Source organism: Dendropsophus ebraccatus, unplaced genomic scaffold (assembly GCF_027789765.1).
Source record: "Dendropsophus ebraccatus isolate aDenEbr1 unplaced genomic scaffold, aDenEbr1.pat pat_scaffold_1484_ctg1, whole genome shotgun sequence".
Taxonomy (NCBI): Eukaryota; Metazoa; Chordata; class Amphibia; order Anura; family Hylidae; genus Dendropsophus; species Dendropsophus ebraccatus.
The window spans coordinates 2,434-30,014 of NW_027208906.1; the positions used below are offsets into that span (position 1 = coordinate 2,434).

Here is a 27,581-nt window from a genome sequence, read left to right on the forward strand (position 1 = left end):
TAATGGGGGGGAGGAGAAGTGTGTCTATATAATGGGGGGGGAGGAGAAGTGTGTATATAATAGGGGGGGAGGAGAAGTGTGTCTATATAATGGGGGGGAGGAGAAGTTCTATATAATAGGGGGGGAGGAGAAGTGTGTCTATATAATAGGGGGGGGGGGGGAGGAGAAGTGTCTATATAATAGATAGGGGGGAGAAGTGTGCCTATATAATAGGGGGGAGGAGAAGTTCTATATAATAGGGGGGGAGGAGAAGTGTCTATATAATAGGAGGGGGAGGAGAAGTGTCTATATAATAGATAGGGGGAGAAGTGTGTCTATATAATGGGGGGGAGGAGAAGTGTGTCTATATAATAGGGGGGGGGGAGAAGTGTGTCTATATAATGGGTGGGGAGAAGTGTGTCTATTTAATGGGGGAGAAGTGTGTCTATATAATAGGGGGGGAGAAGTGTGTCTATATAATGGGGGGGAGTGTGTCCGTATAGTGAAGGGGGGGGGTAGCTATATAATAAGGGGGGGGGGTGTGGAGAAGTGTGACTATCCATAGCAACCAATTTCACATAAGTGTTGTTTCTCAAATTGTTCTTGGTAAAATGAAAGCTGAGCTGTGATTGGTTGCAGAATTATACACTATTCAAATGAGAGGACTGAGGACCCTGCGCACAGGAGCTCACGATCTATGAGGAACAGGGTTGAGGCAATAGGTAGGATGTGCTTTAAGAAAGAATGTTTTAGGACATGATTAAAATGGGGGTGTTGGGGGCAACCAATCACAGCTCCTCTATCCTTTTACCAGAGCTTGAAGCTGAGCTGTGATTGGTTGCTGTGGCCAGTTTGCACCAGTCTTAATTTTACACCCTTTGATAAATCTCCCCCTGAGTGTTTTGCGTTTACGAGAACTGCTGCAGCATGAGTGAAGTCCTAGGCTGGCTTCACACTGCGTCTTTACAATTTGTTTAACATAACCATTTTGAATGTGGTCAAATACGGTTTTGTGTAGGCTAAAAAGTTTTTTTTTTTTTATAATGGATGTAAATAGAAAAACATCCAAACGGATTGCAGACAATTACATCAATTTTTTTTATCTATTTAAAAGAAAGAAAAATAAAATAAAACGTATACATTAAATGGACTGCAAAAACGCAGTATGAACCCAGCCTTAACCCTTTAAGGACCGTGCTAACTTTCGTTTTTGCATTTTCATTTTTTCCTCCATGTGCTTAAAAGGCCATAGCACTTGCATTTTACACCTACAGACCCACATGAGCCCTTATTTTTTTGCGTCACTAATTGTACTTCGCAATGACAGGCTGAATTTTTCCATAAAATATGATGCGAAACCAGAAAAAAATTAAATGCGCAGTGAAATTGAAAAAAAAAACGCAATTATTTTTCTTTGGGGGGGCTTCATTTTTACGCCGTGTGTCCTATGGAAAAACTTAGTTGTTATATATGTTCCTCAAGTCATTACGATTAAAACGATATGTAACATGTATAACTTTTATTGTATCTGATGGCCTGTAAAAAATTAAAACCATTGTTAACAAATATACATTCCTTAAAATCGCTCTATTCCCATGCTTATAGCGCTTTTATCCTTTGGTCTATGGGGCTGTGTGAGAAGTCATTTTTTGCGCCATGATGTGTTCTTTCTATCGGTACCTTGATTGCGCATATGCGACTTTTTGATCGCTTTATATTACATTTTTTCTGGATTTGATGCGACCAAAAATGCGCAATTTTGCACTTTGGGATTTTTTTTGCGCTTACACCGTTTACCGTGCGAGATCAGGAATGTGATTAATTAATAGTTCGGGCGATTACGCGCGCGGCGATAAAAAACATGTTTATTTTTTTATTTATTTATTTTTATTTGTAAAATGGGAAAAGGGGGGTCATTCAGACTTTTATTAGTGGAGGGGATTTTTTATTAATAAAAACACTTTTTTTTAACTTTCCCTTACAGTAATATGAAGCCCTCTGGGGGACTTCTATATACACAGAACTGATCTCCCATTGAGATCAATCCTGTGTATATAATAGAGCGATCCATCAGATCGGTGCTCTATTATAATGGTCTGCTGCAGAGCATCTGAATAGATTGCCGAGCCGGGATCAGCGTCATTCCGACGCTGAGCCCCGGCCGGCTCATTAGAACGGATCTCCCCTCCGCGATCGCATCGCGGGGGGGGGGGAGATCCCCCACTGGACACCAGCGAGAGGGGGCACAGCTGCTATTCAAATGCAGCTGTCAGCTTTGACAGCGGCATTTGAATAGTTAATTAGCCGGCCGCGCCGGCTAATACACGCGGTCCCTGGCTGCACTTAGCAACCGGGGACCGCGCGCTGCAGAGAGGGCTCACGCCGGGAGCCCTCTCTGTTTACTCTTAACGGCCGCATGACGGGTATACCCGTCATGCGTCGTTAAGAGGTTAAAGGGGTATTTCCCTCAAACCTAACTTTTGATATGTCGCTGCCCATGGTGAGACTAACAATTCCTTCCATACTTGTTATAAGTCTCCATCCCCCAGTTCTCAGCTGCTGCTTTCTGCTGAAGACACAAAAATATGTGTGTGAGCTTTTCTCTCTGTCTCCCCCTCCTCCTCCCTCTTTTCTGAGACAGCTGGTGTAAACAAATCCCTGGAAGGCTGTATCTGCAACTTCATAGCTTCTTTGTAATGCCAGGAGGGTTAGGGCCCTATTCCACCGGACGATTATCGTTTGCATAATTGTTAACGATTAACAATCTCAAACAACCACTATTGCGAAAGACCTGAAAACGTTCACTCATTCCATGGAACGATAATTGTTACTTATGATCGTAATTGCGATAGTTTTTCTTTGCTATTTATTCGCTATTGCGTTCGTATCTATTGCGAACGACCGAACGATGTCTTATTCAATGCGAACTATTTGCGAACGTTTTGCTAACGAGCAACGATAAAAATAGGTCCAGGTCTTATAAAGCGATCAACGATTTCTCGTTCGGTCGCTAATAGTTGACTGCATTTCAACCGAACGATTATCGTTTAGATTCGAATGATTTAACAATAATCTGAACGATAATCGTCCGGTGGAATAGGGCCCTTAAACTAAGGTCAAGTTGCTGATGAACTCACTTTGATTATCCCTCCCAGCATTACAAAGAAGCTACAATGTTGCAGATACAGCCTGATTGGAACTTGTTTACATCAGCTGCTCAGAAGGGAGAGGGAAGGAGGGGAGATAGAGAGAAAAGCTCACACACAGATTTTTGTGTCTTAAGCAGAAAGCAGCAGCTGAGAACTGGGAGAAGGAGACTGAATAGATAAAAACAAGTATATCAAACGTAATATACAAAATATCAAAAGTTATGCTTGAGGGGAACACCCCTTTAAAAGTGAGAAGTTCAGATTACAGAGATTTTTAGATTAAGGCCTCATTCACACGTTCTTTTGTTTTTCATGACTGTATGTTATGTCTGCAAAAAAATTGTCCAGAGTGCATCCATTTTTTTCGTGGAATAGATTGTGGATCTGTAAATCTACAGATAGTGTGAATAGCGCCTTAGGCCGTGTTTCCACATGAATGCAAGCGGCCAAAACAATGCCCCCTTGTCCAGCTATTAGATATCTCAGGGGGCGTTGTTTCAGCCACATGCCATGTCCTCAAATTTATGAACATGATCTTAGATTGATAGCAGGACGTAGAGACCGGGCAGGGTAGTAGACAGGAGTGGTACTGTAACTAAGGGGCCTATTCCACGGAGCTATAATTGGCCGAATCAGAGCCGAATCAGATCGAGTCATCGGCTGATCGTTCATTTAGGTTCAGACCTAAAATCATAGTTCGCCACCAGCGGATCGCTGCGGTGGAATAGCGGTGCGCGGCGGAGACCGACGATTTTGGCAGCCCCATACAGTACCTGTCCGGGCTGCAGGTCTTCTCCTTCTCTCCCAGGGTCCCGCACGCAGCAGCTTCAGACCGGTGCTGTCTGAACTGACAGACCGCTCAGCCAATCACTGGCCGGGACCTCGCGGCCAGTGATTGGCTGAGCAGTCTGTCATTTCTGACAGCCCCGCTCTGAAGCTGCTGCGCGCGGGACCCCGGGAGAGAAGGAGAAGACCTGCAGCCTGGACAGGTAATGTATGGTGCAAGGACATCGGTAACGATGTCCCTGCAGCCCTCTCTTAACAATTATCGGGGCCGTGGAATAGGCCTAGTAAATGAGCGCCAATCTAGCAGATCAGCGCTTGTTTACATAGTTGATCGGGCCCCCATTGGCCCGTGGAATAGGACCCTAAGACTGTTATTGTCTTAGGCCATGTTCCCCGTTGTGGTCCTTGCATGTACCCTAAACCACATCTCCACCTGGTTACCTATAGCTGCCTGGTGTTGCCAATAATTGTGGCTACTAATTAGGGATGGTCCGAACAGAGTTCGGTTCAGGTTCGTACAAACCCGAACCCTCGGTAATTATTCCCGCTGTCTGCCCGCTCCGTGGAGCGGGCAGATCCGGCGGGAGGACCGTCTGGAAAACTGCGATACAACCATAGACTGTATCCCAGTTTTCCAGGCGTTACTCCCGCTGTATCCGCTCGCTCCACGGAGCTGCCGAGCTCATACGAACCTGAACTTCGGCAGGTTCGGACCATCCCTACTACTAATGAGGAAATGGTGATGCAGTTTCAGCCGCACTCAGGATCACACATGTGGGAACACGGCCTTTTACAGTTTCCTGACAAGTCTGAGTTTCTTCAGTGAGGAATCACCGCTGCCAGATGTTATCCGGAAATCAACAGGGAAATATAAAAGGCTTTACCTACAGAGCTGCTTTGTGTATGGTGCTTCTTCTTCATGTATAATTTTTTTTTTTTCAAAAACAGCTTATTCAAAAACTGTTTTATGCTGCTGTTTTTTTTCACGCACTTTGTGGCGTTTTTCTCCCATAGACCTTCTTAGATTTTTTTTTCCCTGCTCAAAAATAAACGCAAGTGTAAATGTGTGCTGCATTTTTACTCAATTCTTTCTTAGAAATCCCTAAAGCAAGAACCACATGGCTTGGAATGAGAAAAACACAACAAAAAAAGTTGACTGGTTGGTAAATGTATTGCAGCTAAAGACCGTCTGCACAAAGTTAAGGCCAGCTACCAGTCCCATGAAACTAACACATGACAGAAGGACAGGGGGGTTCGGGAGCATAAGAAACCAAGCACAGTAATACCTGGATCACTGAGCACTTTTGTGATCAATCATTTCGGCATTCGAACCACATATCCCCCGAAGCTCTGCTCGCTACTTGGACATTGTCCTGTAGCCAAACAAAATCAGGGGAGATAAATGTCATCTGAACTATTGTTCTGCTGACAGTTAGTGAGGTGTTAGGGTACCAAGGTTACAGGAGTGGGGATTCCTGTCATAATGATGGGAATCCCTGCTCTTAACTGGGGGGCATTAGCCAGAGAGGGACTCGCTGTTGGGCATTTCTGGTGACCCCGGAGCTTCTGCACTGCGATGTTCTCCCTCTCCAGTCGGCCCATGCGCTCAGCTGCATTGTAGACATGTCGGCTTCTTGGGGAGGCAGGACGTCAATGTGCACGGAGCTCGGGTCACCCCCTCAATTCCTTAAACAGCCTTCGACAAGTGCATCCCCCTTCATACTCTCAGCAGTCATGTGCAGGAGGAGAATAAGACCAGCCCCAGAGCTCCTGCACGGTGACATCCTCCCTTACCAGGCAGCCGGCGCACTCTGCATAGGGGACATGCCGGCCACCTGGAGATGAGGGCATCACCGTGCAGGAGCTCTGGGGCTGCTCTCATTCTCCTCCTGCACAAGACTGCAGGTACTATGAAGGGGGATGTTGTTTGTGTATTGGGTGTGACCAGAGCTCTGTGCACAGTGACCTCCTCCCTCCCCTGACGGCTGGCATGTTTCCTAAGCAGCTGAGCGTGCCTGCTGCCTGGAGAGGGAGGACATCACTGTGCAGGAGATCAGGGTCACCATAAATGCCCAACAGGGAGCCCCTTTCTGGCTGTCACCCATTATGACGGGAATCTCTGCACCTTTACAGTAAGTAGTGGTGCACAATGCTCTACTTACTGCTAGTCCAGAGGAGGTCAGTGGTGATGCTATACACACCCTGCACCTGACTCACAAAGTGGAAAAAACAATTAAACACATTTACATTGTTCCCTATGGGAACTCACAGCTCACTTCTCGGAGCTCACTTCCAGAACCGATTGTGTTGGAGAACAGAGGTATTACTGTATACTTACCTATCCTCGTACCCCATAACACCGCTCCCAGGTCTCGCTGACAGCCTCGGGCCTACTGCAGCTTCTCTAGCTGCAATGTCACCTACCCGGCAGAATAACAGACCACGCAGCCAATCTGTCACTGACTGAGCGGGCAGTGATGTTGCAGCTGGAGGAGCCGGGTACTTAACATACCTGGATTACAGTCAGTTGCCGCTATCAAGACTTTTTTGGACCAGATTTGGGCACACAATGTCTTTAGGCCACGTCCCTTTTCAAACCAGTGGAAAAGTCCAAAATGCATTAAAAATGTGGAGAAAAGTCCAGTATGCTATGTTTTTTAACAGAATTCTGACACAGAGACATTAGTACATCTGGGATGTTATTTTGGAGGAAAAATCCACAAAACACCATTAAAAACAGCCCAGATGAGGGGGTATTTATAGACTTTTTCTTTACAGCCTGAGATGCAGCGTTAAAACCTGATGGGTCGGGTGATCATGTTATTGTGCAAGTGACTCCACCCCCTGGATTATTAGGATATTCCTACATGCTGCTCTATAGTGTGTGGCCAGCACTTATATTACTGATGAACGGGGGACCTGGACTTGCCTCTTTAAGAGCCCAAATACAGGGGATGATTATGTTCACACACATTGGAGCTGGATGGCAATTCAATCATTAAAGGGGTACTCTGGTGAAAATCTTTTTCTTTTAAATCAACTGGTTTCAGAAAGTTATGCAGATTTGTAATTTACTTCTATTTTAAAATCTCCAGTATTCCAGTACTTATCAGCTGCTGTATGTCCTGCAAGAAGTGGTGTATTCTCTCCAGTCTGACACAGTGCTTTCTGCTGCCACCTCTGTCCATATCAGGAACTGTCCAGAGCAGGAGAGGTTTCCTATGGGGATTTGCTGCTGCTTTGGACAGTTCCTGACATGGACAGAATAAACCTCTTGCAGGACATACAGCAGCTGATGATAAGTACTCTAAGAATGGAGATTTTTAAATAGATGTAAAATGCAAATCTATATAACTTTCTGAAACCAGTTGATTTGAAAGAAAAAGATTTTCGCCAGAGTACCCCTTTAAGTACTGCAATGAAGTGATGCAGCACTGCTATTAAATGATCAATTACTGCAATTAAATGATGCATTTATGTTGCATTTTCATTGCATTACTACATGTGTGAACACAGCCTTATGGTGGTTTTACACGGAGCGATAATTCGCCCGATCGCACGATTAACGATTTTGAATGAACAATGTTTTTTTTTTATAACGATCAGCGTTTAGACGGAATGATATATCGTACGGAAAAATCGTTATGCGATCGTTTTGCAATCGCTTACAATGTTTACACGGAACGATCTGCGAATTTTTTTGCGAACGATCAACGACCATTTGAGAACTTGTTGAAAGATCAAAATGAACGATTTCTCGCTCGTCGCTTAATCGTTTGCTGCGTTTACACGTACGATTATCGTTCGAATTCGATCGTTATCGTGCAAATTCGAGCGATAAACCGTTCCGTGTAAAACCACCATAAGGCGGATATTGCCCCTAGTTAAAAGATCAGCAATCCAGGAGATTGGCGCCATTTACAGTGGAGCTCAGACTGACTTATAAGACAGCAGTGTGTATTCATCTGCTATGTGGGAACTTGGCTGGTGCTGGTGATTCACCAATAATGGTGGGTTGTACTTGCTGTCCAGGTGCCGCCTTATTGTTAAGACGCCGGCTGCAGCGTGTTAGGCCATGTTCACCAACAGTTTTTTGGAAGATATTTTTGCCTTCCAGAAAAAAGAAAGAAAAATCTGTCTTTCTCAGATTAAATAATAGAGTATGTGTTAGCAGCTATTCCATTGACTTCAATTACATAGTTACATAGTTAATACGGTTGAAAAAAGACACATGTCCATCAAGTTCAACCAAGGAGGGGATGGATACAGGGAAGGGGGAGGGGTGATATGTTCTATACATATGCATTTATATTATTTTGGTCTAAGAACTTGTCTAGCCCTGTTTTGAAGCCCTCTACTGTTTTTGCTGTGACCAGATCCTGTGGTAGACTGTTCCACAGATTCACAGTTCTCATGGTAAAGAAGGCTTGTCGCCTCCGGAGATTGAACCTTTTTTTTCTCCAGGCGGAGGCAGTGCCCTCTTGTCTCTCCAGGCGGAGGCAGTGCCCTCTTGTCTCTCCAGGCGGAGGCAGCGCCCCCTTGTCCTTTGAAATGGTTTTACCTGGAACATCTTTTCCCCATATCTCTTGTAGGGGCCATTTATATATTTAAATAAGTTAATCATATCTCCCCTTAAACGTCTCTTCTCCAGACTAAACAAATGTAATTCTTTTAATCTCTCCTCATAACTAAGATGCTCCATTCCCCTTATTAGTTTAGTTGCCCGTCTTTGTACCCTCTCCAGCTCTAGAACATCCTTTTTATGAATCGGGTTCCAAAACTGGACGGCATACTCCAGATGGGGCCGCACCAAAGCTTTATAAAGCGGTAATATTATATCCCTGTCCCGAGAGTCCATGCCTGTTTTAATGCATGACAATATCCTGCTGGCCTTAGAAGCAGCTGACTGACATTGTGTACTGTTCTGTAGTCTATTATCTACAAGTACACCCAGATCCTTCTCTATCAGTGACTCTCCCAGAGTAACTCCCCCCCAGGACATATGATGCATGTGGGTTATTAGTACCCAGGTGCATAACTTTACATTTATCCACATTGAACCTCATTTGCCAAGTGGACGCCCAAACACTCAGTGTGTCTAAGTCATCCTGTAACATCTGCACATCCTCCATAGACTGTACTGTACTACAAAGCTTGGTGTCATCTGCAAAGATAGAAACATTGCTGGTAATTCCATTCTCAATATCATTAATAAACAAGTTAAACAGAAGAGGGCCCAGTACTGACCCTTGGGGTACACCACTTATTACCGGGGACCACTCGGAGTAGGAATCATTGACCACCACTCTCTGGGTACGATTATTAAGCCAATTGCTGCAACATAATAGTCCTTTTATTGTATAAAACATGAGCCGTCAGCCATATGCAGCCGAAATACAGCAGCCAATCACCACAGCAGTGTGCTGGCAAGTGTGCGGCGGAGATCCTGTGTGAGTGCCCTGCATCAGACTGCATTGTTAGGGACAGGAAATTGCCGGGTAGAAATTACTGTATCTGTACTGTGACTGTACATGAGAGGGGAGGACCCTGCACCCCACCAGTACAGAACTGCTGCTGTACACATGGCTCCATTCGTCAGTGCCGAACAAAGTCTGTAATGGAGACAGGATGGAACTGTGAGCCCTACTAGAATCAGATCCCCAGTCAGGCCGTGTTCCTACATTTGTGGTCACTGCATGATAGCGTGTGAGAGCACGGCCTGATTTTTATAGAAACCTGTAGCTTTAAATGAAATCATTTGCAGAATAGGCCTGGCCTGACACAGGGGCCATAATGTGTCCAGGTTACGTTGCCGTGAACCCTGCCTTAGGCTGATCATATCATATTTTGATCAGTATTTTGAGCCAAAAAAGTAGTGAAAAATGGACCAAAAGCAGAGAACGTAGCTTTAGAGTATCTTGTCATGTACTTTATATGCTGATGATTTTCTGCTGCAAATTTTGGCTTCACTGCGATTCTGTGTTGAGCAAAAGGAAAATGTATTGCCTATTAGCTGCCACATGAGGGCGTAGTCACATCCTCCTCCTGCCACGTGAACCTTACAGGAAAAATACACTAAAGAAAACAGTGGAGCAGCGTGTGAGGTACATGCACTACATTCATAAGGACCCGCGGTTGAGTGGCTTTTAGATGCAACCGATGTGTGATGCGCATTTGTATCCTCATACACAATCCCTGAGCTGAGAGATGGTCACCATGAGGAAAATAAGAAGGGAAAAAATAAAAGCCAAATGCTTTGTATTAGAAGCTGCCATGTGTCTGGCCTTGCTAAATGGATGAGCTGTAGCTGTTCATGGGTGACTGTAACTGTCCTCATCATCTGAACGTTATATGTGACATCTGATGGAACAGCCAGACATTGAGCCTAATGGTGCGTTTACACAGATTTTTGAAGCCAACGCCAGGAATGGATTTGAAAAGAGGAGAAATCGTAGTCTTTCCTTTATGACCTGTTCCCTGTTTAAAGTCTGTTCCTGGCTTTGGATTCAAAAATCTGTCAGATAAATCTCTGCGTAAAGGGCCATTTACATGGGCATTCAGAGGTACATTACAGGAAGTGAATTGGGCCGATATCTTCCTGTGTAATAGAGACAGCATTCAGCCAACTGCTGGGAAGGAGTGTGCGTGAGGGGCCACTATATGACAGAACGGAGCGTCAGGGTGTGTATGTGTGCCATAGTGCCCTCATAGTATCTTCTAACATTTTCCATGTTTCTTTTTCAGGTCTCTGTGTAAATTATGAACATTGAAAGCAGCAACATTGATGCTTTTCTTAAATGCGGCCACACAAGCGTCCTGCAATCTCCTTCCAGGGGTCTGCCATGTATTGGGGTAGCTGAGCAGCCATCTTCCACCCCGTTGTCCCGGAGAGACCGTGGCCACTGCGTGGAGGGAGCAAATTTATCAGTTCGAGAGAAGATGATGTCACAGGATGAGCTGATGGTACAAGAGGAAACGGTAAAGAATGATGAAGAGGACATGGATGCCCAGGAAAGGCTGCTGCCCCCAGGATTCCAGTATACGGTCAGTAGGGGGCACACTGTTTACATCCCCGCACACACTTCCCACTTCTAAATCTAGGTTTTATTTAAAGAGACTCTGTCAGTAGGTTTATGCCGTCCTATCTCAGTCTAATATAAACTAGTGACAGAGAAGCTGAACAGAATGATGTATCACATTACATGAGCAGCTGATCCAGAGGGATATCCTCCTGAATAACATGGACAATAAGTAGTCCTCTCCATTATGTGTGTGTACCCAGGAGTCCTGGATATTTATGAGAAGCAGCAAACTCCGCCCACCAGCTGTGGATTGGCAGTTATCTATCCATGCTGTGTATAGGCAGTCATCTGTCAATCAGCAGCTGGAGGGCGGGGAAAGGGGTGTGGCAAGAATCCTGTTCTCCTGCATATTAGGAGAATGGCTGAAAAGAATGATGTAAGTAATACACCAATCTGTTCAGCATTTCTGTCATTAGTTTATGCTGCCCACATTTAACTTTGAATAAACCTAGTGAGAGTTTCCTTTTAAAAATGATGAGGATTATTTATTACTAATCTCTGTGTTATCGCAATAGGTTCATGTGAAACAAGAGATTAAATTCACAGAGGAAATGGAATCTCAGATGACAGAGAACAGGCAGCTCTCACTCTCGGAGCCGGTCGACCTCCAGAAGAAGAAAAAAAGAAAGCAGAGATCCCCGGCCAAGGTGAAGTAGAGCCCGGTGTGCAGGATAGGAGCAGGGTCAGGCCGCGCACCGGATCTTATCATAGACTATTGTATGTATTTCAGATCCTCACTATCAATGAGGACGGCTCACTGGGACTGAAGATCCCTAAATGTCACGTGTGTGAGCACTGCAACGCAGCCTTCAGAACCAACTATCACCTGCAGAGACATGTTTTCATCCACACAGGTAACTCCACAAGTCTCTGTGTACTGCAGGTGTACAACTCACAGTCACTCATTCCATCTGCGGGTCTTCGCACCACCTGCAACCACAAATAAAGCAAAGGATGCCCTCCTGTTACTATGGACCCTATAACACGGAGTGATAATCAACAATTCAGGCAATTATTGCTCTGTGTAATAGAGATAACCATCATCGGCTGATCGTATCCGACACCAAAATCATTGGTTGCCAACTGCACATTGCACAGTGTAATAGCGATGTGCGGCCAATTAAATAAACTGTTATACATCACCTCTCCATGCTCCCCGTCTTCTCCTACCCTCTGTTCGCTTCCTGGCACTGCAGCTGCAAATTCAGAGCGGCGGTTCTGGCTAGTGATTGGCTGAGCTACCTGTGAGCCCAGAGACCGCTTTGAAGCTGCAGCCGCGGCGCCAGGAGTAAAAGCAGAGGGCAGGAGAAGAGCGGGAGGGTGGAAAGGTAACATCTAACAGTTTAGGACAAGGGCAGCACAGACATCGCTATAGTGATAAGTGATGTGCACCAGGTTTCTGTAAGATTTCTTTGCGCTGCTGTATTTAGAAAAGGATGCAGACATTTCACAAAGGTGATGCCAATGTTATTATGTAGGATTGTCCTGTTTAGGGAGTTGTGTAATGTCGGTGTATAACCGGTGGCCTGGCGTTGTTTTGTTGCAGGTGAGAAGCCATTTCAGTGCAGTCAGTGTGATATGCGCTTTATCCAGAAGTACCTGCTGCAGAGACATGAGAAGATCCACACAGGTCAGTTACTGTATCATCCCCACAGTTTTTCTGCTCCCTCCCTTATACCCTTCCTTGCCCAGAACCTAAAAAAAAGGAAACTAATATAAAGTATATATTACAGGAGAGAAACCTTTTCATTGTGATGAATGTGGGATGCGCTTTATTCAGAAATATCACATGGAGAGGCACAAGAGGACACACAGCGGAGAGAAGCCATACCAGTGTGAATACTGCCTCCAGGTGTGTAATAATACTAGTACAGCCTTCAGGTGTAATAATACTAAAACTGCCCCCAGGTGTAATAATACTAGTACTGCCTCCAGGTGTTATAATACTAGTACTGCCTCCAGGTGTAATAATACTAGTACTGCCTCCAGGTGTGAAATAATACTAGTACTGCCTCCAAGTGTGTAATAATACTAGTATTGCCTCCAGGTGTAATAATACTAGTACTGCCTCCAGGTGTAATAATACTAGTACTGCCTCCAGGTGTTATAATACTAGTACTGCCACCAGGTGTAATAATACTAGTACTGCCTCCAGGTGTGTAATAATACTAGTACAGCCTTCAGGTGTAATAATACTAAAACTGCCCCCAGGTGTAATAATACTAGTACTGCCTCCAGGTGTGTAATAATACTAGTACAGCCTTCAGGTGTAATAGTACTAGTACTGTCTCCAGGTGTGTAATAATACTAGTACAGCCTTCAGGTGTAATAATACTAGTACTGCCTCCAGGTGTGTAATAATACTAGTACTGCCTCCAGGTGTGTAATAATACTAGTACAGCCTTCAGGTGTAATAGTACTAGTACTGTCTCCAGGTGTGTAATAATACTAGTACAGCCTTCAGGTGTAATAATACTAGTACTGCCTCCAGGTGTGTAATAATACTAGTACTGTCTCCAGGTGTGTAATAATACTAGAACTGCCTCCAGGTGTAATAATAATACTAGTACTGCTTCCAGGTGTAAATATACTAGTACTGCCTCCAGGTGTAATAGTACTAGTACTGTCTCCAGGTGTGTAATAATACTAGTACAGCCTCCAGGTGTGTTATAATACTAGTACTGCCTCCAGGTGTATAATAATACTAGTACTGCCTCCAGGTGTGTAATAATAGTAGTACTGCCTCCAGGTGTAATAATTCTAGTACTGCCTCCAGGTGTGCAATAATACTAGTACAGCTTTCAGGTGTAATAATACTAGTACTACCTCCAGGTGTGTAATAATACTAGTACTGCCTCCAGGTGTATAATAATACTAGTACTGTCTCCAGGTGTGTAATAATACTAGTACTGTCTCCAGGTGTAATAATACTAGCACTGCCTCCAGGTGTAATAATAATACTAGTACTGCTTCCAGGTGTAATAATACTAGTACTGCCTCCAGGTGTAATAATACTAGTACTGCCTCCAGGTGTGTAATTATACTAGTACTGCCTCCAGGTGTGTAATAATACTAGTACAGCCTTCAGGTGCAATAATACTAATACTGTCTCCAGGTGTATAATAATACTAGTACTGTCTCCAGGTGTATAATAAAACTAGTACTGCCTCCAGGTGTGTAATAATACTAGCACTGCCTTCAGGTGTATAATAATACTAGTACTGCCTCCAGGTGTGTTATAATACTAGCACTGCCTCCAGGTGTGTTATTATACTAGTACAGCCTTCAGGTGTATAATAATACTAGTACTTCCTCTAGGTGTGTAATAATACTAGTACAGCCTCCAGGTGTATAATAATACTAGTACTTCCTCTAGGTGTGTAATAATACTAGTACTGCCTCCAGGTGTAATAATACTAGTACTGCCTCCAGGTGTGTAATAATACTAGTACTGCCTCCAGGTGTGTAATAATACTAGTACTGTCTCCAGGTGTGTAATAATACTAGCACTGCCTCCAGGTGTAATAATAATACTAGTACTGCCTCCAGGTGTAATAATAATACTAGTACTGCTTCCAGGTGTAAATATACTAGTACTGCCTCCAGGTGTAATAGTACTAGTACTGTCTCCAGGTGTGTAATAATACTAGTACTGCCTCCAGGTGTGTAATAATACTAGCACTTTATAATAAAGTGTATAATAATACTAGTACTTCCTCTAGGTGTGTAATAATACTAGTACTGCCTCCAGGTGTAATAATACTAGTACTGCCTCCAGGTGTAATAATACTAGTACTGCCTCCAGGTGTAATAATACTAGTACTGCCTCCAGGTGTGTAATAATACTAGTACAGCTTTCAGGTGTTATAATACTAGTACTGCCTCCAGGTGTGTAATAATACTAGTACTGCCCCCAGGTGTATAATAATACTAGTACTGCCTTCAGGTGTAATAATACTAATACTGCCTCCAGGTGTATAATAATACTAGTACTGCCTCCAGGTGTGTAATAATACTAGTACTGCCTCCAGGTGTAATAACACTAGTACAGCCTTCAGGTGTATAATACTAGTACTGTCTCCAGGTGTATAATAATACTAGTACTGCCTTCAGGTGTAATAATACTAGCACTGCCTCCAGGTGTATAATAATACTAGTACTGCCTCCAGGTGTGTAATAATACTAGTACTGCCTCCAGGTGTGTAATAACACTAGCACTGCCTTCAGGTGTATAATACTAGTACTGTCTCCAGGTGTAATATTATTATTATTATTTATTTGTATAGCACCAACAGATTCTGCAGCACTTATTTAAATAAATAAATAAATTACAGGTTATATTTATATTAAATTATACGATGAATAAATTAAAATACAGAATTAGAGACCTGCTCTCGAGAGCGTACAGACTAGGATGACTGGGAGTGACACGAGAGGCAACAAGTGCTTTATTTGTCAATGTTCCAGTCATTGTACATAGAATCTCTAAGTGCCTATAGGTGGTTAGGCAAGCCAGTCACATGCCATTTTCTGAGCTAGGGTAGCAAACACAGTGTAGTACTAGTACTGCCTCCAGGTCTGTTATAATACTAGTACTGCCTCCAGGTCTGTAATAATACTAGTACTGCCTCCAGGTGGGTAATAATACTAGCACTGCCTCCAGGTGTGTAATAATACTAGCACTGCCTCCAGGTGTAATAATAATACCAGTCTATGATTTTCTGCTATAACTTATTGTCCTTTGTATCTCATGCTTTCTGACAGTACTTCTCCCGGACCGATCGTGTACTGAAACACAAGCGCATGTGCCATGAGAACCGAGAGAGGAAATCGGGGAAAAGTTCAAGCAAATCCTCCCTCTTAACCCCTGACGGCGACATCTGCTTCTCTGCTACGTGTAAGGATGGGGCTTTACCCAAAAAGAAGACGAGGACAGATAAGATGAAGCTACTTGGGATGAGTGAGAAGGAAAATCCCCTTGAGAAATTAGAGCAAAAGAAAGAGAAGAGCGACTTCCTCCCCCTCTTCCCTGATAGCACCAAAGTGAAAGATGAATTTATGGCAGAGTATGCTGTGGAGATGCCGCACCCCTCGGTCAGTGACTTACACTTACAGGAGCCGGTGGTTGGAGATATCAGTCCTCCAAAGCTACTGATTAAGAAAGTCAACAGCAAGAAGAGCATGAAGCATGTGCTGGAGCAGAGCCCGGCCATGACTACTCTGTCCGCCTTCGATGACGGGAAAGTGGCAAAGTACGCCTTTGAGCTTGTGGATAAGCAGGCGCTGCTGGACTCAGGAAGCAATTTAGACATGGATCACAATGATTCGCTTCAGGAAGGAAGCTCCAAACCAGCCAATAGCAGCGTCAGCTACGATGAGGCCATGCAGTTCTCTAAGAAGAAGCGGTATCTGCTGGCCGCCAGCACCAACAACAGTAGCAGCAATAGCAGGGAGTATGCTCTGAATGTCGGCACCATGGCATCTCAGCCATCTGCCACCCAAGCAGCGGTGGCCAGCGTCATAGACGAGAGTGGTGCAGCGGCCCTTATAGATCCCCAGGCGTTGAGTGTGGACATTAAAACAAACCACGATAAGAATGTGATTCCAGACGAGGTGTTACAGACCCTCCTGGACCATTACTCGCACAAATCCAATGGGCAGCACGAGATCTCATTCAGCGTAGGAGATACTGAGGTGACTTCCAGTATTTCCATTAACTCTTCTGAGGTGGGGGAATCCAGCCAGCCAGAGACTTTGGTTCCCCCTACCCAGGTCCCACAATCTGACAAAGCCAGCATGTTGCAGGAGTATTCTAAGTTTTTGCAGCAGGCGTTGGAACGGACTAGCCAAAATGATGCCTATCTGAACAACACAAGCCTTAACTTTGTCACTGACAGCCAGAGTCTCTCCAGCACAAGCACCTTCCCCCCGCTGGACAAGCACGTCTATGCCACACTACCCATCAGCACTTTCCGTGCAGGTCTGAGCACACCGCTAAGAGTGTCCCCTGACAAATCTCACTTCGGCCTGATTGTGGCCGACTCCCAGAGCGCCTTCAGCTTTACAGCAGATGATGGTAGCCACACGTCCCCTGCGTCTTCTTCCTCCACGCAGGATTTTATAGATCAAGTGACTGGACAGAAGAAGACTGAATCGCAGACAGTCCATCAGACATACCAGCTGAATGCTTTTGATCAGCCCTTCAGGGCGCAGTACCACGGCAGCCGGTCTGGAATATCTCCCCAGTTCAGTGCTGCCAATGGACAGGTCAGCCTGCGGCCGGCAGCCACCAGCACCGATTTTACCGACTTTTCCCTGGTAAATGTTAATGAAAGCAGGACCCAGATGGCTTCTCCCCCGGACCCCGCCACCAGCCAGACTTTTGGCTAATTCACTGTTTCCGCCTTTTGTCGCCGGAGGGGATTGTTGCATATTGCTAAGACAAGCCTTTCAGGAAGTCACTGTGTTACAGCAGCCGCCTGTAACCCCCCTGCCCACCCGCGTGTAGCGTACAACAACCGCTTTCTTCTATCAATGCCGCTGACAGGGCTGCTTTTGCTGGTCTCGTGTGTGATTCAGGAGACCGGCGCTTGGCTTATTTCTCTCCCTGGTCTGTATCCTGATATGTGAAGTCTTGGGATTCCAGGCGCCTGTAGCTGGAATAGGAGAAGCTGTTCTGTGTGTGTGTGCACAGCCCTGGTAGGGAGAGAGAAGAGGCACCATACTGTGCTCATACCCTGCAGTAATGGTGACCTTATTACCACAGGGCTTGGTCTTTGCTGTGCTCAGTCTGTGTTTACCCTAAGGGGATCACTGGAGATGCTGATTTTACCCCCTTAAAAAAGGTAAAAATTAGATATACGGCACTTTATAGAGACCATTTCTAGTTGTGGTTATGGCAAGGAAAGTGCATTCTACGGTCTAGGATCTCACAGGTTAGTAGGGCTTTAGGGAAGGGAAAAGACTGTAGGGTGTTGAGTTGCCGTCTGTAGCCCATTTCCTTGCCGGTATCTGCAGGGCATTGTTCTGACACGTGTGGCTCGCGTGCGTTTCGCGCAGTACTCTGCAGACGTATGGACGATGAGGCACCGTGCTCTGCGCCGTGTCTCTCACCGTGAGAGGAGGAGCACTTACTTTTACTTAATTTTTTTTCAGGCTTTTTTTCCTGTGCACATATGTACGGCCATAGTTTTGTGTGTGACACATGAAGCCGTCATACCTGTCGCCAGTGCAGACAGGGTTATACATATCTATACGTACAGCCATTTGTAGGCGTCTGCGCTGTGAGAACCGGTTACATTTTAACTCTTTGCTGACGTCATGATGAATTTTTTTTCTTTTTTATAAATGATTTTATGCAAGATGTTTCCGTAGAGATCAGTCCCCATCCCCAGTGGCACCTTTAATATGTTTTTAGCTTCTTTTTTTTGCCGCCTGCGATGTCTTAATGTTAGTGGCAGGAATAATTCATGTTTAGAAAAACTTTAAAAAAAAAAATTTTTTGCAGCTTTTACTTGTTACACTGGTAGCCAAACATGTGCCCCCTGGATGTGATGGGAGAGCGTTATATCTGCACAGACCGCCATCGTATCCAAGGTCCTCTATACGTATGACCCAGAAACTGCTCATACACATGAGACGTGAAGCATGACGCCATTATCCGGACACTTGACATCCACTTGTATGGACAGCTTTGGGTAATTTTTTTTTTACTATTTTTAAGAGGTTTTTCCATGAAAGACAGGATAGGGAATAGAATTAAGGATCTGATTTATTGGGGTCCTACACCAGTCATAAGAATGGGGTCTTCAACTCAGTGGGATTGATAAAGTTGGCCGAGCATGGCGATCAACTATCTTCATCAGCCCATTGAGTATGATTCAGAGGCAGCACTCATGTCTAATCACTGCTTTTTTTTATGCAGGACCATGGGACTCCTGTGATCTGTGGGGGTCCCAGCAGTCAAACCCCCCATGATGACTCATTCCCTACCCAAGGGGAAAATTTTTTTTTTACTGAAGCCCAGAATCCCAGTAATGAATCATAGTAAAGAGCAACTTCTGTCCAGTATATAGTGGGCAGTGTTATATTACTAGCTGAGATGAGAGCTCCATCCATAGGTGTGACCTGCAGGATAATGTTATTAGATATCGTGGCCTTTTACTATATTGTGACTGGAGTTACTCTTTGTTTAGCACTTTAAAGACCTGCAGATGAGCTGGTTCACAACACACCATAGTCGTTCATCCCGGCTCCATCCCCCTCAGCGTCATGGTACCACAGCGCTGTGACGTCATTGCAGGCTCATAGCGACGTAATCAACGTCCGTCCTGACATTTCAGCATCTCGAAATATAGCACTTATCCTGAAACCTAGCACTTAATTCGCTTTGTGAATAGTTAAATTATTATTTCCTGATGTTTAGTTGAATGCCGCCACATTTAAAAATGGCGTCCTGATCCCTAGATCGCCCACGGGTAATCCCCTGTCTGACAGGGGGGCCTGCGTCAGCGTCTCATCTCCTGATGAACTTACCAGTGTGACCCAAATTAGGCAGCCGGGGTTAGGGTTGAAGTCGCTCAGTCTCCTAATGCTTCATCACCGTACGAGGAGAAGTTCTCCACCTTGCCACATCTCTGCTTGCTGTCATTGATATCTCCTTTTTGAAGTTCATTTGGGTCCTATTAGATGAAGCGTTTTTTCAACGAATAACAATAAACGATCTCTAATGACCGCTTTGACCTGAAATCGTTCACCACAATTACACGGAACAATGATCATTACTTGCAGTCGTTCTTCTATAAAGTCTATGGAGACCTTTAGTCTTGCTCACACAGCTGATGTCATGTATCCGTGCGTCAGTGTAGTCAGTTTGGTTTGATGTATACTCTGACTCATTTTAACGGCACTGACACATTGCAGTAAAAACATATATGGTTTATACCATTTTTTACAACATAAACCTAAAAGTGCCGCTGTAAGACGTCCGTCACACTTGTACATTGGGGTCTCTTCCCTACGTAAATCCTAAATGAGAGCCACTAACAAAATGTGAATGTTTTAAGGTGCAGGATATAGAGTATTCCCATCCACTGACAGCAAGCAGAGATGGTGACATTGAGGAGGATTTAAGGACAAAGCCTAATAATGAGTTACAAAATGTTTTATATTGCAATAGAGGCAGAAGACCCCCGTACGGCAACCGTACACGTAACGTACATATGCACCTTTTGTCATGTGGTTCTAGACATTGTAAGACCGCTGTTATCTACATGGTGTTTAGGCCTAGAACTGTGCTGCAATACAACCCTAAGCTGCCGGCCGACTACTAGGGGCTGATAGCAGTAGGTTTTACGGTAGTTGTTTTTGCAGCGATGTGTGTATGAGGCAGAGACTGACGGCGGCTCTAGGCATCCCGCGTGCACATAGTGATCCCTGTAGTCCGCTCCCTGCACTTTATATAGATTTATCTCATCATTTTAGCGGTACTTTTTATTTCATGTATTTTATTGATTTTAGAAGACTGAAGCTTTAATGTGCGGCCTTATAAAGGTGTCGGTCACGGTCCTGTTGGGTTGAGTCCGGTCGGCCCACTTGTTAGTTCACACTAAGCTGCTCTTAAAGAGCCCCTTCCCCTAACCCTAAAAAACCATCAGCCCAGCTTTCCTAGAGTTCTGAATGGTATATCGCACAATCCTGTACCTTTCTCTATAGCTGTACATATCCACATATTAAAGTGACATTGCCCCCCCCCCCCCTTTCCATACACGGAGTGCCGTTGATGTTGCAGAGGGCCGGGGCCTGTGGCACTTATATTGGTGATGATGTAGGCCCTTACTGCACTGTCCACCAACAATAACATGCATTTTTGAGGAGAGAGACCACCAAGAAGTCCTTCATATGCTAAGATTTGAAATGTCCAGAATATAAGCGTAAGAATGGTGCTGAGAAGTCGTGATATGGAAAAGGGGGGGGACAATATCACTTTAAATCAGGACTACTGTCTGAGAGGACTGTATTACTAACCCAATGGGTGTTATCCGGACGGCTTGAGGGATAATGCAATCTTAAAGGGGTTATCCATCTTTAGAAAAGCATGGTCACTTTCTTCTATAGACAGCACCACTTTCGTCTCTAGTTTGGATGCAGGTTTTGCTCCTCGGTTCCATTGAAGTGAATGGAGCTTAATTGCAAACCACACCTGACCTGGAGACAAGAGTCATGTTATCTCTGGAAGAAAGTGGCCATGTTTTTGTAGCGCTGGATAACCCCTTTAATGCTCTCTGAAAGGTTTTCCCACATGATAGCAAACCAATAAGGTTCGGCAGCTGGGACGTGTGCGGCCCCTTCACCACTCACTGAGGAGGCACAATGAGGATGATCCGTTGTGTTTACGTATTGCAGTATTATTAATGATCACCCCCAGTCTTCATTATCTTACCCCCAGTTCAGTATTACCCCCTCCCCCAGCTTTATCGTCTTCCAATAAACTTATTGTCTATTAGTTAGATCATTTTTCATATTTCGCCCGAGTTCTGTCCTTTCTAGAAGGTCTCGGGCTCCTGGGCTGGATGTTGGGCAGAGCCAAGTACATACGTTTGGCGAGGGGCAGATAATAGGTTACCCCCGTTCTCTTACATATCAGCCGCCTGTTTCCCCAATCTGTTGAAACACTGACGTCCTCCGTCACAATGACAGGATAGACTGCAGTTTAGGGTAACAAGGGCGGACCCCAGCAAATGGCTCCTCCCCCTTGTTTGCCCCGCCCCTGTATAATCGAACATAACTCTTTATTTTCATGGTTTTACCTTTTTAGTCGCTTTGCGTTTGCAGACAGTCACCAGATGGGGACGCAGTCACACGGCCACATTTTTTGCTGCATATTCTGTTTGCTTCTTATAATTATCCTGTTGTTCTGCTGTTGTTGGTTTTGTTTAGAGGTTGTCAACCCGCAGGCAGATTTCCTGACCAATCCCGCAGATTATAATTTCTAATGAATAAAATCAATTGTGTACGTATCTGTGTGTTTTATCATCTCCAGCCGCGGCGACACGGGAATCCTGCCGGGTCGGAACAGCAGAGAACACTCGCTCACTGCTCGCTGGAATCGGATGTATTTTCAGGTCCTTACCAGACCTGGTCACACAATACAATACAGCCCTAGCTGTGGGGGGGGGGGTGTAGATTTTTGCAATCCCTTTTTTATTGGTCACATGCATTAAAAAAATGCTTGCAAATGTAGGTATATTGTATTAGGGAATTGCATTTGAAGCAGTTCTCTAACAGGGTACATAAGGCAATCTGCATAGAAAAGCCCTATGTTCATAATTGAACTTTGCCAGAGGGGGCGCTGTTTCACTGCTAAATGTGGCCAAAGTGAACTTTTGTGGTGGTCGGACTCTCAGATACAACTGTGTTATTGCTTCTGTGGTAGTCTCACTACAGTGTCACCCACACCCCACAGTACGGTACATCTGTCCTGCCAATAAAGCTTCTTTGGATTTGGTTATTTTGTTTGAGTTCTTTAGGGTGAGTATTTTATTATAATGCTTGTCTACCTCAGTATAGAGATCTAACTCTCCACCCTCCAGAGACCCTGAAGATTCCTCCACCCTCCAGAGACCCTGAAACTGCCTCTATGTTGAAGCTTCCTTCACCGTCCAGAGACCCTGATGCTTCCTCCTTTAACCAAAGACCCTGAAACTGCCTCTATGTTGAAGCTTTCTTCACCCTCCAGAGACCCTGAAGCCCCCTCCATTCTCCAGAGACCCTGATTCTTCCTTTGTCATCCAGAGACCCTGATGCTCCCTCCATCATCCAGAGATGCTGAAGCTTCCCCTATCATTGAGACCCTGAAGTTTCCCCTATCATTGAGACCCTGAAGTTTCCCCTATCATTGAGACCCTGAAGCTTCCTGTATCATCCAGAGACACTAAAGCTTCCTATATCATTGAGACCCTGGGGCTTCCTCTGTTTCTGAGGATGTTGATGCCCCCTTCATCCTCCAGAGATCCTGACACTCTCCATCATAAGAAGACCTTGATATTTTTTCTCCAGAAAACTCAGACAATTCATACTGAATGCGCCCTTTTATGTTGCCATTTATCACATTTCTCTGCACTTGTGATAACAATCTGACCAAAGGCAATCCCCTATAGATGGCTAGAGGTGACTGATCAGATCACCGCCCTTGTGTCTGCATCAGAGCCGAGATAGGCAGGACATACAGGGAAGTGATCAGAGCCTAGATAGGCAGGAAGTACAGGGAAGTGATCAGAGCCATGACAGGCAGGAAATACAATGAAGTGATCAGAACCTGGACCAGCAGGAAATGCAAGAAAATGATCAGAGCCTAGATAGGCAGGACTTACAGGAAAGTGATCAGAGCCTAGATAGGCAGGATGTACAGGGAAGTGATCAGAGCCTAGATAGGCAGGATGTACAGGGGAGTGATCAGAGCCTAGATAGGCAGGACGTACAGGGAAGTGATCAGAGCCTAGATAGGCAGGTCGTACAGGGAAGTGATCAGAGCCTAGATAGGCAGGTCGTACAGGGAAGTGATCAGAGCCTGGATGGGCAAGAAATACAACAAAATTGATCAGAGCCATGACAGGCAGGAAATACAATAAAGTGATCATAACCTAGACCAGCAGAAAATAATGGAGTCATAAAGACGAGAGAGAGAATGTGTGAAGAGAAGGATGAAAAAAAAAAATATGGTAGGTGAGAAAGAGAAGAGGGGTGGAGGGAAGGGATTTAGATGTATCTGCGGATTGGAATACAGACCAGAAAAATCACATCTCTGGACCTGGTTGTGGAGGGATGATGATGATGTATTAAGTTCTTTCATTATCATGAGCTCCTGAACCCTATGGGGCAAGTACACAGCCCGACTGTCCCCACACAGCCAGGATGCCCAAACAGCGAGTAAGATGTTGGACAACAATGTGACGGTAAAGCAGGAACTCGGGAGAAGAGAATGGGAGCGAGAAATCAGGGAATGGAGGTAATTTGCCAAACCTGCTTCCAAAACAGAAACATGAAGAAGTGCGTCCGTTTCTAAAGCCCCTTTTATATAGGCTGATTGGCAAAGAGCTTTACTAGAGATAATCCTTCAGCCAATAATTGGCCGAGTAAAAGTGTCAGCGTTTTACCGCTCCTTGACTGATCACATCTTCTCTGCCTCAGCCGCACATCTCACTGTGTAAAAAGAGCCCTATTCCACCGGACGATTATCGTTCGCATAATCGTTAACAATCTCAAACGACCGCTATTGCGAAAGACCTGGAAATGTTCACTCGTTTCCATGGAACGATAATCGTTACTTATGATCGTATTTGCCATCGTTTTTTCTTCGCTATTGCGTTCGTATCTACTGCGAACGACCGAACGACGTCTTATTCAATGCAAACGTTTTGCGAACCAGCAACGATAAAAATAGGTCCAGGTCTTATAAAGCGATTTCTCGTTCGGTCTTTCATTGTTAAATGTATTTCAACCGAACGATTATAGTTGAGATTCGAACGATTTAACGATAATCTGAACGATAAAAGTTCGGTGGAATAGGGCCCTAAGTCACAGCACCAACAAGTAGGAGAGACCAAGGGTAAGATGCAGTGCAGCTGAGAGGTGACCCCCCGCATCCCATCATGGCAGCTGATTAAACTCGGTCTTTTGGTATTTACTACAGATGGACAATGTGTAAATACCAACATTCCTAATACAGTATGTACACAGTGCTGCCTCCTGAAAGTAATCTCTCCCTTTAAGGCCAGGTTCACACTACGTAAAAACAACAAGCCGTATTTCATGACAACAACCTTAGTTGTGCAAACAACAGCCGTTATTTCACAAATAAAAGCCTTTGTTTGCACAGTTACCGATCAATACACTGTGACCGATCTATACACTGTTACCGATCTATACACTGTGACCGATCTATACACTGTTACCGATCTATGCACTGTTACCGATCTATGCACTGTTACCGATCTATACACTGTGACCGATCTATACACTGTTACCGATCTATGCACTGTTACCGATCTATACAGTTACCGATCTATACACTGTTACCGATCTATACAGTTACCGATCTATACACTGTTACCGATCTGTACACTGTTACCGATCTGTACACTGTTACCGATCTATGCACTGTTACCGATCTATGCACTGTTACCGATCTATACACTGTGACCGATCTATACACTGTTACCGATCTATACAGTTACCGATCTATGCACTGTTACGATCTATACACTGTTACCGATCTATACACTGTTACCAATCTGTACACTGTTACCGATCTGTACATGACCGATCTGTACACTGTTACCGATCTGTACACTGTTACCGATCTATGCACTGTTACCGATCTGTACACTGTGACCGATCTATGCACTGTTACCGATCTATGCACTGTTACCGATCTGTACACTGTGACCGATCTATACACTGTGACCAATCTATACACCGTGACTGATTTGTACACCGTTATCGATCTGTACACCATGACCGATCTATACACTTACCGATCTATACACTGTGACCGATCTATACACTGTTATTGATCGATACACTGTTACTGATGTATACACTGTAACCGAGAGTTCACACCAAGAGACCTGAGAACAATTGACACTGATTTTGAGGTCGGCTCAGAGGATGCGAGCAGCGACATACGAATGAATTTTTGTTCGCCGTTTGATCGTTGCCGCATTTACACCAGAAGATTATCGCTCACATTTGAACGATTTAACAATTTTTTGCACAATAATCGGCCGTGTAAAAGGTCCTTTAGTCACCGTGATCACCAGGATGTAAAGTACAATGCTTTGTTCACTGACATCTTTCAGTCACGCAGAGATGAAGATTTTCCATGAAACCAGAAACGTATTTAACCCCTTAACCATCCAGGAAATGTTTGTTTTTTCCTCCTCACCTTCTAAGAGCCATTACTGTATATTACCATCTATAGAGTCACATGACCGCTATGTGTGGGGCTTGTGCTGATGCTTCCCTGTACATATAATATACTGTATATATAATGTTTATGAGCTAGAATGGGGGAGGGGGTTTCTGCCATTTACTAAGCTGTAAGACAGACATGTTAAAAAGTAAAAAAAAAAAAAGTAGAACAAAACTACACTGCTACACCACAATATACTGAACAGTACAACACAACACAGTGATGGTATAAGTGACCTGCAGTCCTATGTAACACCACAGATCACACAATGATATCTCTGAGTACAGATAATGTAGTGATGTCACCTGCAGTCCTATGTAACACCACAGATAACAGTGATATCTTTGAGTACAGATAATGTAGTAGATGCCACCTGCAGTCCTATGTAACACCACAGATAACACAGTGATATCTCTCTAAGTACAGATAATGTAGTAAATGTCACATGCAGCCCTATGTAACACCACAGATAACACAGTGATATCTCTGAGTACAGATAATGTAGTAGTCACCTGCAGTCCTATGTAACACCACCGATAACACAGAGATATCTCTGAGTACAGATAATGTAGTAGATGCCACCTGCAGTCCTATGTAACACCACAGATAACAGTGATATCTCTGAGTACAGATAATGTAGTAGCTGTCACCTGCAGTCCTATGTAACACCACAGATAACACAGTGATATCTCTCTGAGTACAGATAATGTAGTAGATGTCACCTGCAGTCCTATGTAACAGCACAGATAAAACAGTGATATCTCTAAGTACAGATAATGTAGTAAATGTCACCTGCAGTCCTATGTAACACCACAGATAACAGTGATATCTCTGAGTACAGATAATGTAGTAAATGTCACCCGCAGTCCTATTTAACACCACAGATAACACAGTGATATCTCTGAGTACAGATAATGTAGTAGCTGTCACCTGCAGTCCTATGTAACACCACAGATAACACAGTGATATCTCGTGAGTACAGATAATGTAGTAGTCACCTGCAGTCCTATGTAACACCACAGATAACACAGCGATATCTCTGAGTACAGATAATGTAGTAGTCACCTGCAGTCCTATGTAACACCACAGATAACAGTGATATCTCTGAGTACAGATAATGTAGTAGTCACCTGCAGTCCTATGTAACACCACCGATAACACAGTGATATCTCTGAGTACAGATAATGTAGTAGATGTCACCTGCAGTCCTATGTAACACCACAGATAACAGTGATATCTCTGAGTACAGGTAATGTAATAGATGTCACCTGCAGTCCTATGTAACACCACAGATAACACAGTGATATCTCTGAGTACAGATAATGTAGTAGATGTCACCTGCAGTCCTATGTAACACCACAGATAACAGTGATATCTCTGAGTACAGGTAATGTAATAGATGTCACCTGCAGTCCTATGTAACACCCATATGGTTATCACATTGGGATTATACTGTGGGCCGTGTGACTATACTGTACATACACACGATTGCTGATTCACTCGTCAGGACGCAGAACAGGTTGAACCTGTAATTCTTTGCTGCAGGAGTTTTGCAGGTTGTAGCCGTGTTGGGACAGTCGGCCATCGTCCTGGATCCTCTCATCTTCCTCCTCA

General features: G+C 44.4%; 1 protein-coding gene across 1 annotated transcript; it reads left to right on the top strand.

Moving 5' to 3' along the window:
* Positions 1 to 613: 613 nt before the first annotated feature.
* On the top strand, positions 614 to 22,505 carry ZNF148 (zinc finger protein 148). The gene is made up of 7 exons (XM_069955891.1): positions 614 to 701; positions 10,659 to 10,958; positions 11,512 to 11,643; positions 11,727 to 11,850; positions 12,543 to 12,626; positions 12,730 to 12,848; positions 15,761 to 22,505. The coding sequence occupies exons 2-7, from the start codon at positions 10,674 to 10,676 to the stop codon at positions 17,384 to 17,386; spliced, it is 2,370 nt and encodes a 789-aa protein (XP_069811992.1). The 5' UTR covers positions 614 to 701; positions 10,659 to 10,673; the 3' UTR covers positions 17,387 to 22,505.
* The last annotated feature ends 5,076 nt before the right edge of the window (positions 22,506 to 27,581 follow it).

What these genes read in the sequence shown, in the direction of transcription:
- ZNF148 (XM_069955891.1), top strand. Translation starts at nt 10,674, where the DNA reads ATGAACATTGAAAGCAGCAACATTGATGCTTTTCTTAAATGCGGCCAC. An exon ending in CCCCAGGATTCCAGTATACG is followed by an intron (nt 10,959 to 11,511) that starts GTCAGTAGGGGG and finishes TTATCGCAATAG; the next exon opens with GTTCATGTGAAACAAGAGAT. An exon ending in ACATGTTTTCATCCACACAG is followed by an intron (nt 11,851 to 12,542) that starts GTAACTCCACAA and finishes GTTTTGTTGCAG; the next exon opens with GTGAGAAGCCATTTCAGTGC.